The following is an 18141-nucleotide window of genomic DNA, read 5'->3' as shown; positions in this document are numbered from 1 at the left end:
CCCTATCAACTGATAGAGTTGATAGAGTCTCAGTTTTACTATCTTTTTGCTGCCTTTGCTGTATTTTCTTCCTTTCCCCAGGGATTAAGAAACCTGGCATTTGTTGTCTGTAAGTTGCCCTAAATTTCTGGACTATAGGATTTTTCCTGTCCATCTTGTACCAAAAGTGGCTGAAACCCATCCTCTGTTGTACGTGACTACCAGAATGCTTTCTGCATGAAATAAAACCCAGCAAACAGTGTGTCTATCATTTTTGCATTTATTAAAGATGATGTGTTATTTTCCTAAATCCTTTCGAAATTGGCTGTTTTAAACTGAACTGAATTTTCTTCCTTATAAAGCATGTAACTAAGTCAAGGTTGCCCAGCGAATAAGATATAAATTTGCGTGTGTGTTTTGTGTTGGGGGGGTGCGGCTGTCCGCCAACAGACTTTTCCTATTAGGAAAATTTAGTTTTGCTGTATCCATTTTTGTTTTAGTTTTGAATATTAACATTTTGTACTTCTAAGAAACTGGAGATTCACTTGTATTGCCCCTCACTAGGGTACTGAGGTTTGAGGTTTAAGGTTTAAAATTCTTCTAGCTCTTCCATTGCTCTTCAGATTAAACACTTTTCTGGGTCTGGTTTTAACTTCAAGGTTATCTCTCTGCATGCGTGTATCTTGTGTTATAACTCATTCAATGAGTTTCCGTTTTTATTTTTAAAATAATCTTAAATTGAACAATTGAAGAAAAATAGCTTTAAATGATATCATTATGTATTTTAGTGAATTTGTAGCTTTTAATACAGTTTTCTTTTTAACCTCAGGACTTCTATTTCATGTTCTCAGTATGGATTTGCATTTACAATGTATTTTAGCAAAACTGGGAGCGTGTTTCTTTTTTATATTATTTTATGTTTGGGAGTCTTAACTGAATGGTTTTATTTTTAAAAACGGTTCTGATCCTGAATATCTCAGTACTTAATATAGCTTACATCTACATGTAGATTAGCAGAACTTTAAAAATATGTAAAACTGTTATTTTGTGAACATTTTAAAAATTATCCTCTCAAGGAAGAATCAGTTGTCAAGGAGGCAGTGCCTTAACTTGAGAAAAATTTTGAATATGAAAGTAACAATTTGGGTTCATACAGTTGAATGATAACTGCAGTTTGCTGAAATGTGATCCCTTGAACTCAAGGGCACGGTAACATACCTGCTGATAGCTGAGCTCATTTTGAAAACACAACAAAAAGCATTTGCCCCGGAGAGCTACAGATTACTAGAGATAAAATGCTGACTTTTTGATACTACTTACTTAATACACTAAGAACTCTAGCTAATGAATCCTCTTAGTTTTAAAGCTTTATATCTTTGCTGGACAATATTTGAAAAGGTGGGGCTTTGTTTGTTTTTTTCTTCCCATGCTTTTTTTTCTCCGAAAACAGAAAGGACTGGGGGAAAATCCTGCATATTTTTAGATCAGGTGTGATAGCTGCTTTGCTATCAGCACTGCGTGGGCATATTTGCAATCAAGTTTAAATAGCATAGTGAGTATCCAGATGGAGTGTTTTTCCTAAGCTTTAGATTATTTACTCTGTTGGGGGCTCCAGTAAACATTTATGGTAGTCTTCAGGGCTAACTGTACCATTAAGCTTGAGATGCCTGGTATAGAAAATCACAATATTTAAAAAACATCAAGATCTTCTCTAAGCTGTTTCAAACCATGAATTTTTGCCTGCAGTACTTTAAAAGTCATTTTTTAAAATGTCTGTGATGGATGATGCAAGTCTAAGGAAAGGTTGATAGCAAATTAAAGTGTCGTGCTTCAGTAGACTCAATTCTAAGCATGTAATGTAACAATACACTCTCTGTAAATGACAGAGGAAAGAGGGAACGGTAGATTTTTTCCTTCTGTATGCTTTTAAAATTAAATTTATTTATTAAATTTCTTACCTAGCAGATGCTGAAGATTTATCTCAGAAGCACTTAGTAATGGATGTTTACTAGCTACCAGGTTTTTGAGATACGTTGCTTGCAGTTTATTTTCCCACGTTCGGATTCTTCTATGTTGTTTTATACCTTTCAGTGAAAATTATAAATCTCCCAACTACATGAACATCAGCTGCTATGGTAGGTGAAAACAGTATAAATGATATTTGAACTTCTTAGGATATGATAAAGCATTATACACACAACATGACTGGTTTTGTCAGGACCTATGAAAAATTGCAACATGCAAGAGTTAGCAATGTCATTAATTTTACACTGTATTTCATGATGGTCTGTGCTTTTCCCTAGGTTTCAATTCTTGTAGTCAAGATTGCTTGTTAAAGTTACAAGCTCCTAGATTTTTTTTTCTCTGAACTTTTTAGCCCTTTTAATTAAAGAAATGCTTAGATTCTAGCTGCCTCCTCATGACTCAGAAATGAAAGGGGAAAATAAAAAGACACTTCCCTCCTCCTAAAAATTCTTATTTTAGGTATCTAATTTTTAAGGGTAATTTAATGAATGTGAAGGACCCAGCTCATGATTTTTGAATTTTACGATTGGCAGTACTTAAAGTGCTCAAAGGAGAGCCCTGGGCAGTATTCAACAAAGGTATGCAAATGATAGTATGCACTAATGCTATAGAAAACTTTCTTTCCCCTTGGTGGTTTGCTTTTGCAATGTTACTTTGTACGAAGCTAAGAAAAGCCTTCTAGAGCGCAAAAGTTTTGATGGTAGTGACTTGAGATTTAGCTTTGTGTTGTTAAAATGATGTACAGTTTTAATGTTTGAGAAAAAGAATTCTACTAGTGAAAACAGGAATTAATCACAGGACATTTATATACAATTTTATCCCTAAAAATACTTCTTAAAATTACATGAAGTTGTCCGTCTTTAATTTTCTCTGAGTGCTATGTGCTTATTTTACCCTCCAAAATATTTAAGATAACTGCAGTCCTGTGGAATGAACTTTAGCTTTTGAAAGTTAGGCTGTCAGTCCTTCTCTCTCATAACTTCTCAAAAATAATGATAGTAAATGAAGTCTTTTTCATATTTGTATAACTCAATGTTTTGTGTTTTGCGACAAGGAGATTTGCTCTTCAGACATCCTGAAATAAATGCTCTCACTCCATCCCCCATCCAAGTTTGTTTTCTTGTGACGGATTTGCCCAGTGTAGTGACAGCAGGGGTGGGGATGACAGCATGTCAGAGCTCTGATGTGTGGCCAGTGTGTGTCTCGGACAGCTCGTTGCCTGACACTGCTTATACGAGGTCAGCGTCATTTGCTGTATAAGCAAACACAGAGCAGTCCTCCCCGCATTGCTGCACAGGAGCAGCTGTACAGACAAAAGTAACCATGGAGTATTTCCGTGCACACAAGCCTGAGACAACTACTATGTAAGTGAGATTCACAGATTTTGGGTATGAATTCATAGACCAGAAAAATTGGTCAGAAAAGCCCACCTTGAACCTTTTGTATCCTGACTCAGGTGTAACTTTTATACTAGTAAAAAGGAGTTTGAAATCATCAGTGGAGCTCATTCTATAAGAGAAAAAGAAAACTCCGCTCAGTGGAGGGAAGGGAACAGCTGGAGAGAAAGCGTTTCTCTTACCTGAGGCCACTAACAACGCAAAACAATCCAAGGCATGCACTGGTTAAATCTTAGAAAGTGCTATAGGCAACCCATTTTTGCAATTGCCATAGAAAATTATTGTTGTTAGCCATTCTGTTGATAGTTCATATTGTATGAATTACTAGCAGATGGGAAAATAGATGACTCAGAATACAGTATTAACAATCCATATTTTTTTAATCAAAGGCCCCTAATAAGGCATGTTGCATCTGTAAGATTCATTTAAGCAGTTGCTAGGAAGACTTTGTTTTTTCAGGTAAACACAACAAACTTGATACAGATTATTTTTTGATTGAATATCTATTTTCTTAACAATTTAAACCCTAAAAATACATTTGCTTGTTTTTGTTGCACCAGCTTAATGGCAGTATTCTATAATTTAGTTTGATAGGCTGGAGGTTTGCAATGGTAACTCACGCATTATGGAATTACTAATGAAACCTAATTTTATCATATTGAAAACATCACAGGCCTAGAGATTTTATTTACCTCTGTTAGCTGTCAAGGGTGGATTAAGATTATAGTGTGCTATATCCACCAAAACTTTGGCTTTCGCCCCCTGAAAAGTTTGGATGGCTACGGATATGTGCTGGCCAAGTGTGGCTAATGAGTTGCAGACTCCTTACCAGAACCCTTTGCCTAAATCCATGAACTGCAAGCACCACTAAGTATCTCAGATGCATGTCCTTCCTCCTGACTCCTGTGCTGGATGCAGGTGGAAGTCATTAGTCAGGATTTGCATTGCACCCTTTGACTTGATGACTTTTGAGAGTCCATTTTTGGTTGTACTTTATCTCCTTCTTTCTCAGCTTATTGCTACAGAACTCAGGTCTGTAGACAGGAACACATATATATTTTCCAAGTGCCCATTCTGGTCTGAATTTTCATCAGTATAATTTGATCAGGGTTGTGAACAAAATACGTAAGGTACAATGTGGGTCCTCCTGCAGGCAGTAGTACTGGCTGCAAGTAATCATTCTTTGGTTTGCTGAAAATACTGATCCAAATGAAGCTGGTCCATCTGGGTTGCAAGAAGTTAGACTGAAAGATCAAAAAAGTAAAAACTGTTGCACTTCCTATACTGAAGTTTGGTTCTGAGAGACAATCGCATCAGTATGTGAGGAAAGAACTCCTTGTGTGCCACTTTTGGACAACATGTAAAAAATGCAATTGGCCTGAAACTAGTATTGACCAGAGTAAGTTCAGTTAACATGTTAGTTCTGCTTTGATTCTCTGCTGATTGTCCCAGCTCAAGGTAGTGCTGCTGAAAGGACCTTCTGCCACTGGAAGCTTGGGTTGATGGAGCTGCATGGGTGCTTTCTTCTGCCAGTGTTTCCCCCACATCAGGGAGAGGAGGAGGCAGAAGCAAGAGCGGCTGGCACTCAGCTTGCAGCACTGGGAGCTCGCCCCACAAGGATGACTCTTAGCTGGTCTCTTCGTAGGCAAAGTCAACGTCCTTTGCTCTAGCAAAGCAGAGTAGAGAATTTCAGTGTAGCTTCTTTGGGTGCCACTGTGTCTTGAGAATCCATCAGCTTGTAGAAGAAATTATTCAATGTTATATGCCTCTGGATACAGTTTTGCCTTGTTTCTTTCCTTGCTTCCCTTATACATTGTAACTTTCTTCAGTGATTAGGTCAAGAAATACACCTTTCAGGAGAAAAGGTTTTTTTTTTTCCTGTAAACACCTAATTTTTCTGCGGGAAAACTAAGTATACGTACCCATTCTAAAAGACTATATGTGTGTGTAAAACAGATGCACGCACTCTGAATATTATATATTATTGTATGGAATTGGTAGGTTCATGGCATTATAAATTGGTGTTTGGACTGGTGCTTTCCCAAACCCACATGATTACCTGGTGATATGAAGGGTCCCAGTGAAGGCAAATGCTTTTACCAGAAACTCCAGTCACTGAAGACCTCTGTCTTGGAGGTGGCCCATCTTGACGCTGATTGCTGTCTGTTGTGTGTTTGTGCATGCTTGATCTCTGAAAGGACACGATTGACTCTCTTATTTAAAGTGGCAGAAATTGAACTGTCTATCATTGTCAGACAAATACTATCCTGATTACTGAACTGCTACAGCTTACAGCTTATAAAAAACTATCAAAATATAATTTAAAGCCCTTCGGAATTGCTGTAGCTTGCACGTGGTGAATTCTCTCCTCTCTTTTCCCATTAACTCCGGTAGCCCTACTAGTTACAACAACAAACTACATGGGAAATTATGGCAGTTTAAATTGCAAACTGTTTGCAAGTGAAAGTGAGAGTGCTGAGCTGTATTGCTTTAAGAATTTGAGTCGAAATATTTACCACGCAGGGGAATGAATTGTATAGGAATAATTAAATGTCTTGTTTGAGTTATTTCTGTGCATCTCACGATATATTTCCTGTTGCATTCAGCATTTAGGCTTCTGCAGGCTTCGGGCTTCACAAGGTAATACCTATAGCACGGACAGAAGTCAAGAAAAAATATTTTGAAATTTACCAAGGAGACATATATCTCCATGGACACTGTGTGCACGCGCACGCACACACACACGCATCGTAGATCAGCTGTGGCTATTAGATGTGCTTAAGTGTCTTTTTTTATAATACATAGAGCACTCTGACTATTCCTGCCTAATGCAGCATTTGATGTCAGATAGATGAGACATTCATAACTCCATTTTCAGTTTCTTAATGTCCCTGTTTTCTGTCATTTTCTTCCTTTGAATGTCAAGAACGTCAACCATTCATACAGATGAGCACTGCAGCTCCCTGGGCCCCCTGGGTGATGTGGCTGAGATCATTCTGAACGATTCTTATTCTCTGGATTTAAAAATTCATTCTCTTAATATTTTAATTTCCAGCCCAGCTGTCTGTGATCTTTAAAGAATATTTAATTCTGTTTGCTAGCTCTGTTTCTTGATTGAAATTTAAATAAAAACTCACTTATCACATTCTTCTCTGACAATTTATAAAAAAATGTTTTTCAGTGCAGAATAATTATGTGATTGCATGAGTTGGAGTCTATTCTGTGCAGTGCAAGCCTGGTGTCTACAGTGGCGACTGAGAGGGAATAAATGGCCGCCTAGGCTGGCCCAGAGCGGGTAGGAGACTTCGTCAGTGGCAGTTCTCACAAAACACTCACGCATGAGATTATTCATAGTGCCTTCCGTAGTCCGTTTGCTGGTCCATGGAGCCCCAAATATGTTTCTCCTCTCACACATGCTAAAAAAAGTGGTTTTATTGCTCCTCTCATCTGTACTGCAGTGGGATCAGCTAAACAGGGGTATCAGCGCTGTCATCTCTTCTCGTTATACTGCAAATCTCTCTGACACTCAGTCCTCTAAAAGAGTATCTTCACTGAACAGTGTTTTGTCGTGTGCCAGTTACATTTACCAATGGGCTAAAAATGGAAGAGAATTTTCTTTTTTAATCTTTTGTTTCTCTGAAAATGGAAATGTGTTTTTCTGCAAAAGTCTTGGTGACTGAGGAATTATGACTCCTTTCCCCCATCCTTTCTTGCATATATCAAATGGGACAAATACAGTAAACTAGATGATATTTAATTCCTTGCGAGAGGCAACTCTTTCCTTCCTAAGAAACAAAAGGTGTCATTTGTCCTTGGGAGAGACAGATGTTACTGATGAGCTACTGAGCACATCTGAGGTGTTTGAAACTCATACAGGTCTAAGGATCTTTGGTCCTGGAAGGTACTTTGATATCTGGGTTTTAATTCTCATCTTCATTAGGAATCTTATTGGTAAAATGATGTTGCATGAAAATGTGCACCTTTTTCCATATGCTGTTCTATGAATTACTGATCTGCACTCCCTCTTTATTATGACTTTAAGTTATTTGTTTACTGTGTACAATGTAGTCTATTAGTAGAAGTCATAATGCTGGGGTTTGGACTGTATGTAGCAATATGTGTTACTAATTTATGTGCCTCAGATGCTGATAAAAATAAAGATCAAAAGTAGTATTTCATTCCTCAGGGAAAACAGATCAGACTGCGTTGATGGAAGACTGCCCTAGATTCATGAACGAAGTATTGACTCATTAGGTTGATTCAGATAATGTTTTCTTTTTTTTTCCTCTGAGTTAGGTGGTGTGCTTGTTTGCAATGTCAGAATATTTGCAAACAAAATATAGATTATCGCTTTCCTAGGATGAAATTATTTGTGCTATTTGAAATTTGTTGATATTTTTCACACTCAGTGAAGAGTAATTGGCACATAGGCAATTCTGACAAGAGAGAGAATGCAGAGAGCCACTAGACTTCATCAAGGAAAAAAAAATACATAGGCCACCCAAATGAACATATTTCCAATGTAGATCCTTCTCTGCAAGAGCAGGTGGGGCAGTACTGCCCGATGTGCCCCAGTACCTCAGGAGACTCTAACCTTTATTTGCAGCAGCCAGCAAACCAGTGATTTACTTGTTATATGACCCATTGCTCTTAATGAATGCAATGTAATGAATTATTTAACATTTGTGAGAAAATATTTTTAGAAAGAAAAGAGTTTGGTCAAAGGTAACTCCCTCCCATGAATTCAGGAAATTATTTCACGTATTATTTAAACACCCTGTTGGCAATTTGCTTTGACTAGTTCTGGCAGCAATCTGTTGAGGAAGACAGGTGCTTTGTCATAGGCAGAGAGGAACCTAATGAAGTTCAGCAAGGGCGAGCATAGGGTCCTGAACCTAGGGAGGAATAACCCCATGCACCAGTACAGGTTGGGGGCTGACCTGCTGGAGAGCAGCTCTGCAGAGAGAGACCTGGGAGTCCTGGTGGGCAACAGGGTGACCATGAGCCAGCAATGTGCCCTTGTGGCCAAGAAGGCCAATGGCATCCTGGGGTGCATCAAGAAGAGTGTGGCCAGCAGGTCGAGGGAGGTCATCCTCCTCCTCTACTCTGCCTTGGTGAGGCTGCACCTGGAGTACTGTGTCCAGTTCTGGGCTCCCCGGTTCAAGAGGGACAGGGAACTGCTGGAGAGGGTGCAGCAAAGGGCTACCAAGATGATTAGGGGACTGGAACACCTCTCTCATGAAGAAAGACTGAGGGATTTTGGTCTCTTCAGTCTGGAAAAAAGATGACTGAGGGGGGATCTTATCAACACTTATAAATACTTAAAGGGTGGGTGTCGGGAGGATGGGGCCAAGCTCTTTTCAGCGGTGCCCGGGGACAGGACAAGAGGTAATGGGCACAAATCTGAGCATAGGAAGTTCCACCTAAACATGAGGAGGAACTTCTTTACTTTGAGTGTGGCAGAGCCCTGAAAGAGGCTGCCCAGAGAGGTGGTGGAGTCTCCGTCCCTGGAGACATTCAAAACCAGCCTGGACGCGTTCCTGTGCCACCTGCTCTGGGTGACCCTGCTCTGGCAGGGGGGTTGGACTACATGATCTCCAGAGGTCCCTTCCAACCCCTAACATCCTGTGATTCTTACCAGAAAGTACTTCTGAATGTCTGTCAGATTATTACTTACAGAAGTTGTATATTTTTCAGGCTTCTGTAAGAGCCTGAAGTTCAGTAAGAAGTATTTGATTAAGCAATATAATTTATATACATGAATATAATTGTGTATCCTGTGGCATGCTTTTTTCCAGCCTAATGAGTTAAACTCCAGCCCTATATTTATTTTCAATTTATCTGCAACATTTGCGAAATTATTTTTTTTTTAAATTAAATGTACTATGTGCCTTTGTGTTTTCATATACAGTTAAATTATTTACTGTGGAGCATACTAAGGCTTTCAATTCTATAAACAGTGAGTGTATGCATACATACACTCAAAGTGTGTAGGAAAAAAACCCTGACACTGCAATTGTAAATTAAAGGATTATGAAAGGTGGTGGTTTTCATTTTTGTTGTAAATATTTTTTAATCTCTTTTGTGTTTTCTTTTTTTATTGTTTGTTTCTTTGGTTGTTTTACAGTTAAAGAATCTGAGTTTAGAAGAATTACAGATGCGATTAAAAGCTTTGGACCCTATGATGGAAAGAGAAATTGAGGAACTTCGTCAGAGGTACACTGCAAAGAGGCAACCTATCCTAGATGCGATGGATGCAAAGAAACGGAGGCAACAAAATTTCTGAGTTTGTTTTCCTTTCCGAGATAATACTATGAGTCAGTGTGGACGCTGGTAACTTTGTAAGTCTGAAGGAATTCCATTATGAGAGTTTTCAAAACCCCAATCTTTCGAATTTTCCTTCACAAGCAATGACAATTGGAGCAGTGAAAGAACATGCATATAGTGTTCTGCAAAGGCAGCAAAACACATTACCACTTGTTTATATTTTCAAATGTTTAATGTAATAGAAGTTTAATCTATTAATTCCCAATCTTTTTCAGGTGTAGAGTGGTAACTTGGTGTTGTACATTAGGAGTTGTGTTTTGGAGCACCTGGAACGATTTCTTGATTGTGCAACACTACAGAGCCTTATGTTGCAATATATTTGCCTCCCACTTAGTAGCATATTTATTATGTAATCTTTGGTTATCCTATTTATTTTATGCCGATTTTCTTTTTTATTAGTAAGTACTAGGATAATATTGTGGAGAGCAGAGCCAGATTAGATAAAATTTGTTGTGTAGCATAAGGAAAAGAAGCTCACCACTATATTATCTTGTAAAACTCCAATTTCAGCAAGCATCCCAGTTCAGGACAGCATTTGAACATGTATCCAGCCCATTCATAGCAGTAGGATTTAAGAATAAAATAAGTAATAAGCACGTGTTTTTCTGCTCTCCTGAACCAGGGACTGTGGCTGCAGTTGAGCAATACAGTTGTTAAGCTACAGAGCATTCTTTTAGAGAGTATTTCTATCACTTTTACGCACACTGAATGATCTTTCATTAAACAAGAAAACAAGTGCCTAATCAGTTTTGATTTTTGTGTTATTCAGGAGAAGCAATACTTGCAGTCACTCCTTCAGTGTAAATTTCCAATTGCTGTTGCAATTCTGACCAGTATAAACCTCTATTTTGCACCGTAGTTTTATAATGAAGTAACAGCTACAATTTCTAGATACGTTTTTTGGTTCATTTAATTTTTTATCACTGCTTTGAGGGGAGAGGGGAGTTATTAGTGGTTTGGGTTTGGTTTGATTTGGTTTCACATTATAGATACGAAGGGATAGTAATTTAAAAGCCAAAGAAAATCAATTGAATACTTATATATAATAAGTACTGAAAAGAAGGTATGTTTTGCAGTCCTCTGAGGGTTTTGTCCTGCAATCACTAAACATTCAAAATTCCTGTGGTCTTCTGTGGTGGGTTTTGGGGAATCAGAAATGCAGGACCAAGCTCTTAATATCTTTTTACAAGTTCTTCTGTCTGGTTTATATTGTGGGATATCTAGTAGGTAAAATTTACAACCTTGCAAGAAATGTTTCAGACTTAGTAGAAAATGTGATCCGCTTTCTGAACAATCTACTGTGTTCTCTATTGGTATCTTTACTATGGTTGCCTTTTGTGTAAATAACTTTACTGTGATAGTCATACTTCTTTAAACTATACAGCTGAAAAGATCTTTACATTCAACCTTCAGCTGTTAAACTTTTAATGGTGACTACTGTATGGGCATCTTCTGTTAAATGTTTTCTGGAAGTTAGTAATCATCTCATACCTCTTAACATTTACTGTCTTCACGCGTGGACCATTTAGATGGAACAGTGCAGATTTGCAAAACGGTGCATTGTATCACAAAGCTTATGCAAAAGGAAAACAAATGTTTTTACAAGATCAGCACACTACAGCCGTGCTGGGACCAGGCTTGGGTTTGAGCTGTATACAGCCATTGTTGTCATTGTCATTCTGTGTGTGTGTTTGCGTGCACGCCACGTTCTACCATGTAAACCCTAGAGTCAAATAAATTTTAATTGTGATTGTTAGAACATCCTTACCCTCAACTCTCTTCATATTTCTTAAAGTAATGACCAACCCTTATGGAAAAAGCAAGAACACAGAAGATCCATGAAAATTACTTTAGGCAAGATAAATGCACCTGGTAGTCGTATGCCTCACGTTTATACAATGAAATGATGTAAAGTAAAAAATGGTATAATCATATCACCATGTCATTCGATTATAATCATAATGCAACAAAAAAATAACAGCACCAACCTCCCCCTATTAGTATGGTTCTAATTTATTTAAATTGAATTTCTAATTCTTGAACTTTCTGTTCTCAAAAATTCAAAGGTGTGTGTATGTACATATATTTGTGTAGGTATACGCACGTATATATGCATATCTATATATATAAGAAAAAATATAAAACAGATTTAAACCATCAGGAGAGGAACCTAGCTTGCCTTTTCTTGGTGTGCCTTTCAAGCAAAGTGTCATTGTCCAGACACTCTTGCTTGCATCAGCAGCAGCTTTCTTTTCCCTTAGTCTCTGAAACTCTTCCCAACAAAAGTAAGACTTCGATTTTGAAAAATGTGGCTTTACAGTGTAATAGATAATGTAATATTTTATTACATTTTCATATTTCAATTTTCATATTTCATGTATTTGAAGACATTTAGTAATGCAGCACACTAAATATGAATTGCCTATCCAGAGGGACTCCAGTAAAAGGCCATTTTAGACTAGAGCTGTTGCAGTCTGACATCTGAAAGGTATGAGAAGATAAAGGACATCCTTTCTTCACTCCTGATCTGTCTGCATAGAAACGACTTGAATAAATTTTGTGCACAGACATGCATCCAGGTATGGATTATGCATGCAGGGGGAAAATCTGAAAGCCATGGAATAAAATAAAAATGTAAACAAGCTACTTAAAATGGGTGAGAAATAGTTTCTGAGATACTGTAAACTGTGTAGATACAGGACATTTGTGACCAAAGAATACTTTCACCAATTAATATGAAATTAGTGATGTTGCCCTTTTGATACGGTGCACGCCGCAGTCAGTGTAAGAGCTGTCTTTGGCTTCAGAAGCCACTGTATCAGGCTCGGAATTATGTGCAAGCATAACACATAGAAATAGGTTTTATACTGAGAGATGGATACAACTTTTTTTTTTCTTTCTTCTGTTTATATAAATGAATCAAATCATCCATGTCGATGACTACGTATCTCTACTGGAGGATGAGCATCTCTGTAAAGGAAAGCTGATAGTACAATAAATAAGACATTTTAAAAGAAAGCCTTGCAGGAAATCTGATAGAACTACTGACAAGTTAACCTCCAGTAAGATTTTAACCAAGCAGTTTCTTGTTTGCTTCTGACTTTGTATGTTTAGGTTTAGTAAGTAAAAAAAAAAATTTTGAAAAATCATTACTTATTACTAAACGTTTGTAATAAAAGCTAATTTTTCATGTATAATTGTCGTCTTGTTGTTCATTCTAACTGAAGCTAAATTATGTTAATAGTAACCATTAATGTTCATTTCCATAGTCATCTCTCATGCTTTTATTTCCTTTCTGTAATGCTGTGAGCCCAGCTGTGAATGCAGAAAACCACATCTCAAAGTCAGCTCTGGATTTTGCCAGCTCAAGAGATTTCTGCAAGCTCTAGAAGTCTGAGTATGAGGACAGTCTAAGGACAGCCATCTTCAATAGTTTGTGGAAGTCCCTCTTTCTGCAATGTAAGGTTGCTAACAGCCTAATCCTGGGAGAGCTGAGCCGCCACCCCAATATTTTGGAAGTCTTTATAGACGTCCTTTACGTGGAGGTACCTTAGCAGCTTTAGGCGGTCCTTTGATTTTCTAGTGTAATAAGAACAACAACAGGTAATGGAATAGACTTAACTAGGAAAAGCGAATGTATTTAATGTCTCAAATTTGATTCCATAGCCCATTTCTTTTCTGTTTTTTAGCTTATTCTCTAAGAATTTGACCACAAAGACACTTTAGTAAAAGGAACTCATCAACAAAACTCCTTTAGCGACCCATGGTATGTTTGAAATGACAGAATTCTAGTGCTAATCTGAATTAATCTGACAATTATTGGATGATATAATTATTTACTGTTTATTTACAGTAAATAATAGCTTGCCTGTGTTTGCCCAGGTATATTCAGGTGAGAACATGCAGTGGTTCAGGCTGCTTCTCCATCCAGTGTGTTCAACTTCCTTATATAAGTACGGCTCAGGAGAAGCGAATCCATGCACAAGTACATGAGATAGCCTTAGTCACCATTAATAGGCACTGGTGCTTCCAAGCAGAATGTATCCTGTATGACTTCTGTAAAGCACTTTGTGCGCGCGCTGTTTTCTCAATGTGATGTGATGAGGGTTACATGTTAAGTGTATACGTGGTTATAAAACTAATTAAAAAGACCTTATGATGTGAGGAACTCTTTATTTCTTTGCATTCATAAATATTAAGGGCTACAGCTTACTGTGGCATTTCTTTCTGTACTTCCGAAGGCGATGACGGATGTTCTATAATGTCGTACAGCTGGCTGGGAAATTGGCTTTGGGATATTTGTGTACCAGGCTGTGGTGCAACGTTACACCCACTATTGGCAATGAAAGCCTTGGAGAAGGCAAGTCCTGGGTAGCGTGTGGTGTTTCTCACCATTGTGTTGTGCCAGGTGAAGTAATGGCTTAATCTTTATGGGGAAATTACATCTGGCAAAATTACATTGATGGTTCAGTGTGAAGTCATTAAGTTGCACTTGGGGACTTGCCCTGTGAAGTTTGCTTTTCTCCTGTCTCTTTAGTGTATTCATTATGGAATGGGCTACCATTTACGTGGTGTGCTCTCATTCTTGTTCTGTTTTAATTTGTTATGGTTTTTGAAGAATACTTGAAAATTCCTCATATTTTGCTGCTTCTCTTCCCCCTGCTCAGGAAGATGAGTGTGGGCATTACTTTTAAGAGCACCCCCTGAGCCAAGTGTTCTTGGGATACTGTGCACAAATGCAAATGTCAGCAACAGCTTTTATTCTTTTCTTCTGTTCAGAGATCACTGAAGTAAAGCCTCGACTGTCCTGTGTTCCCTTCATCTGAAAACATGGGATGTTCAGATTCTAACTAAATCTTTCTCTTTCAGAGTATTTGTTACTCCCAGACAGACTAGATACTAGGTACTTGCTTCCATTGTTTTCCTCACAAATTCCTCGGGATAGATTCATTCTGTTTCACTAGGCCTTAGAGAGTCTTCCAGATTAGAGAAGAGCTGTATTTGTCACAGAAATGGGAAGAAAGAGATCATTAAAAAAAAATTCCTCAGGGAGAAAAGAAAAAGCATATGGCGTTTGCACCTGGCCAGATCACTTACTTATAAGGCTAACTAGGGATGTGAGGGGGGAAAAAGTGTTGGCTGACAGAAGCAAATCAGGTAGTCATCTACTTACTGTTCTACGTCACTGTTCCACATCTGATTTTCTTCCATTCATGTTTATTGTCTTTTATATTTGTGCTTTATTTATTCAGTTGCCACTTTTAAAGATTTTTATTTTAATTTTAATTAAAATTTTAATTTTTTAAAATTTTATAGATGGAAACATACCATAACAGCACCAAGTAAATAATGGAAAAAAACCCCAACAGTCAAAATCACTGAAAGGTTGGTGTTCTTTCCTCCCCCACTCCTTTCTGGGCTCATGGAGGGGTTTGACTGCAGATGATGTTTGTCTCTGCATGGAGAGACTTTCCATGCTCTAACCCTGGGCGCGTGTGGGTGGAGGTGGTTTTATCAAGAGCTCTGAAAGAGCTGTACGGCTGCTCAGGATGTCGCATCAGTGTTGTGCCTTGCTGGGAGCCACTGTCCCTCTCCTGTAGTGGAGGCACTGAGGCTCCTGTGGAGTGTGAGGAAGCTATGTGAAGCAGTGGGTACCACTTTGCCACCACTTAGCGTGAATCTGGAAGCCGTTGATCAGCATCAGGGTGGCACTATGCTCAAACCAATGACTGCGGTCTAGGAAGGCTTGCAGGAGCCGGCCCCTTACCTCAGGGACAAGGCCACACCATGGTGGCAAATGGTTTTTGATGCAATTTTACTTTGTTGGTAGGAGTGCAGCATGGCCGGAGCCCCTGATGCAGATAGAGGCATGCCCACACCAAGGTATCTGAAAATCATGTTTAACTCTTGGAAAGGAAGAAGTTCCTTGTATCCATTTTTATAATGACATACGAAAAATGTTTAGTGGCTCTTAGGAAATTATTGCAGTGCAGTGGAAGAGTTTGTGTAATGACATCAGCTAAAGATTGTGCCCTACGTCAGGACACTTCTTAGTCCAGTAGCGCTATCCCTCAGCCTCCCAAGTTCTTCCCGCAGGCACTGGGTGTAGCTTTGGTGGAAGTGTTGGCGGGAGCAGGGGGTTGCGCGTGCTGTAGGCAAACAGCAAGAGTTCTTGCCGGGTGCTGGTACGTGTTCAGTGCAAACAGGCCTTTCTAAAGGCCACAGAAAATTCAGAGGGGATAAACTGGAGAGTGAGCAGGGAGCTGCCTGGAGCCAGCCAGGAGGAAAGAAGTGGAACGAATTAAACAAACCTGATTCTGGGCTCAAATGCTGGTTTTCTGTCTGTCATAATGGGGGAAAACGCTAATGATATTTACTCGTGCACTGCAAACCCCAGTGACCTTCAAATTTTTTCTCTTTAGGTGTCACAACTTCAGAAATCAAATTTGTACTATACACAGCCACATACTATTGTATCTGAATATATTTTTCTCTGTCAGATTAATTAAACTGTATGTTTGTTACTAAACACCTGGGCTCTTCTCCCTGTGGATATTTTTTCTGAAGACGGGTATTTTATATTACGGTGTCTCTCCCTAGCCAAGTCCCAGAGAGAAACAGCCCTCCCAGTCCTGTTTCTCCCCTCAGGGACAGTATTTGGAGCTGACCAGTATAATTGTTCTTTCTCTGTACACAGGTGTGGGCAGACACACACACAAACACCCCCCCTCTACCTCCTATTCATCCTTTCATTCCCTGGCTGTCACTGAGAAGATGGCTGTGGCCCTCAGGTGTTTCTAATGCTACTTTTTACCCTCTCCAGATCTTTCTGCTGCTTTGCACTCCTCCTGGGCTTCCAAAGCCTGCATGGTTACTGTTAAGGAGAAGCTCGCAGCCAATACATCAAAGAGGGAGACCAAAAGCATTTGATTTGATTTATCTGACACTAAGCCTTTAGTGTGATGCATCAATTGATATTTCATTTTTATTACAGTACGACGGGGTATACAGGCTTAACAGCAAGGGGTGTCCTTTTGATCTCTCATCGCACGTGAAAACAGGTGTCGTAGTCCAGAGATTATGGAGGTCAGAGATTATTTGAAGAAGGATTAAGTAGAGTTACCATTTTTCTTAGCAACCATATCCAAGAGCATGAGATTCTTTTTTAAAATGCAGGCCTTATTTCAGTCTGCAGTTAAGTCATATTTATTTGTCATACACTCATTTTCCCTGCTGAAACTATGGAAGAAGGCTAGAATTTTTCTAAGTGTTTTGTATTAAAAAATGCAGAAGCAAATCAGACTCTGTACTTATAAATACAATTAATAAAATAACCTTCTCTGAGTCTCCTAAAATCTGGGAAAAGTTTTGTTTTTCCTGTTAGTTGATCTTTACAGAATAAAGTTCTTGAGACCATCCAGAAAATAATGGTGTGACTGTACTAATATTCATCACTGCACTGATTTATGTACATGTATAATTGCTTAATCCAAATCTGATTTACCTCTGAAAAGTGAACAGAAGTCTCTAATGCAGAAAGTACTGGTTCGGTATTTCAGTAAATACAGCTGAAAATACTGTTCTGACTCATTCCAAGAGTCTCTCTTACCCCGTTAGGAACTCTAAAACAACCAAAAGTAATTTGATAACTCACTATGGGTATGCGCTACAAAATGTTGATGGATTATATACCTGTTGTATTTTTTCAGCAACCTCTCCTGCTGAGGAAGCACATCCACCACTGATTGCTCAGCTTTTCTGGAAATGCATTAGCTTTTCAGGCTGTTTTTAATCCACAACATAATGTGGCTGAAGTTGATGGCAATAGTGTTGTATTAGATTCGATAAACCTATGTCTCCTAGGTAGTGTAATTGTAACTCTTTGGTTGACACCCAGATGTTTAAACAGCCCCCAAATATGTAATTATTGGGATAAATAAGGAATTGAGGATTTCTAGGATCATAGAACCAGCAATACAGTAGCCCCACATCCCAACAATTTATGCAAATTTATTCCAAGAGTGGGTATAAGTTTGAAGCCTTTTTAATGTAGTTAACATTGATTTATTCAGCCCATCAACTGACATAATTTTTATACATCTCATAGCTCTTACCTTCAGTTACTGCCTCCACAAAAAGCATGACAGTTGGGTCCTATCTTGCAGATGAAGTAGGAGGAAGTCTTATTAGCAAAGTGTTTGACTAATATTTTATTTTGTAGACAGATACTGAACTGAAATGTTTAGTTCAGGTCTTTGCTCGACACTTCAGTCATATTTAAGAAGAGATACTGCTGCGTTTCTGAGCCATCTTCCAGCTTCTGTCCCGATCCATGGAAATGCGGCTGCTCAGGGCTGAATGGGCACTGTGCTACAGACCCAAACAGCTGCTGTGTCCCCTCATCACAGCAAGG

General features: G+C 38.6%; 1 protein-coding gene across 1 annotated transcript in view; it reads left to right on the top strand.

The window, feature by feature from the left end:
* Positions 1–11693, top strand: part of STK3 (serine/threonine kinase 3) — a 143208-nt gene extending 131515 nt beyond the window's left edge. The window contains exon 11 of the mRNA XM_074577510.1: positions 9529–11693. Coding sequence (XP_074433611.1) covers positions 9529–9687 — 159 coding nt within the window. The 3' untranslated portion in view covers positions 9688–11693. The remainder of the gene's footprint in view (positions 1–9528) is intronic.
* The last annotated feature ends 6448 nt before the right edge of the window (positions 11694–18141 follow it).

The sequence above is a fragment of the Larus michahellis genome, chromosome 2 (assembly GCF_964199755.1).
Source record: "Larus michahellis chromosome 2, bLarMic1.1, whole genome shotgun sequence".
NCBI classification, from domain to species: domain Eukaryota; kingdom Metazoa; phylum Chordata; class Aves; order Charadriiformes; family Laridae; genus Larus; species Larus michahellis.
Note: the sequence above shows the minus strand (reverse complement) of the source record. Positions and strands in the feature narration are given on the sequence as shown.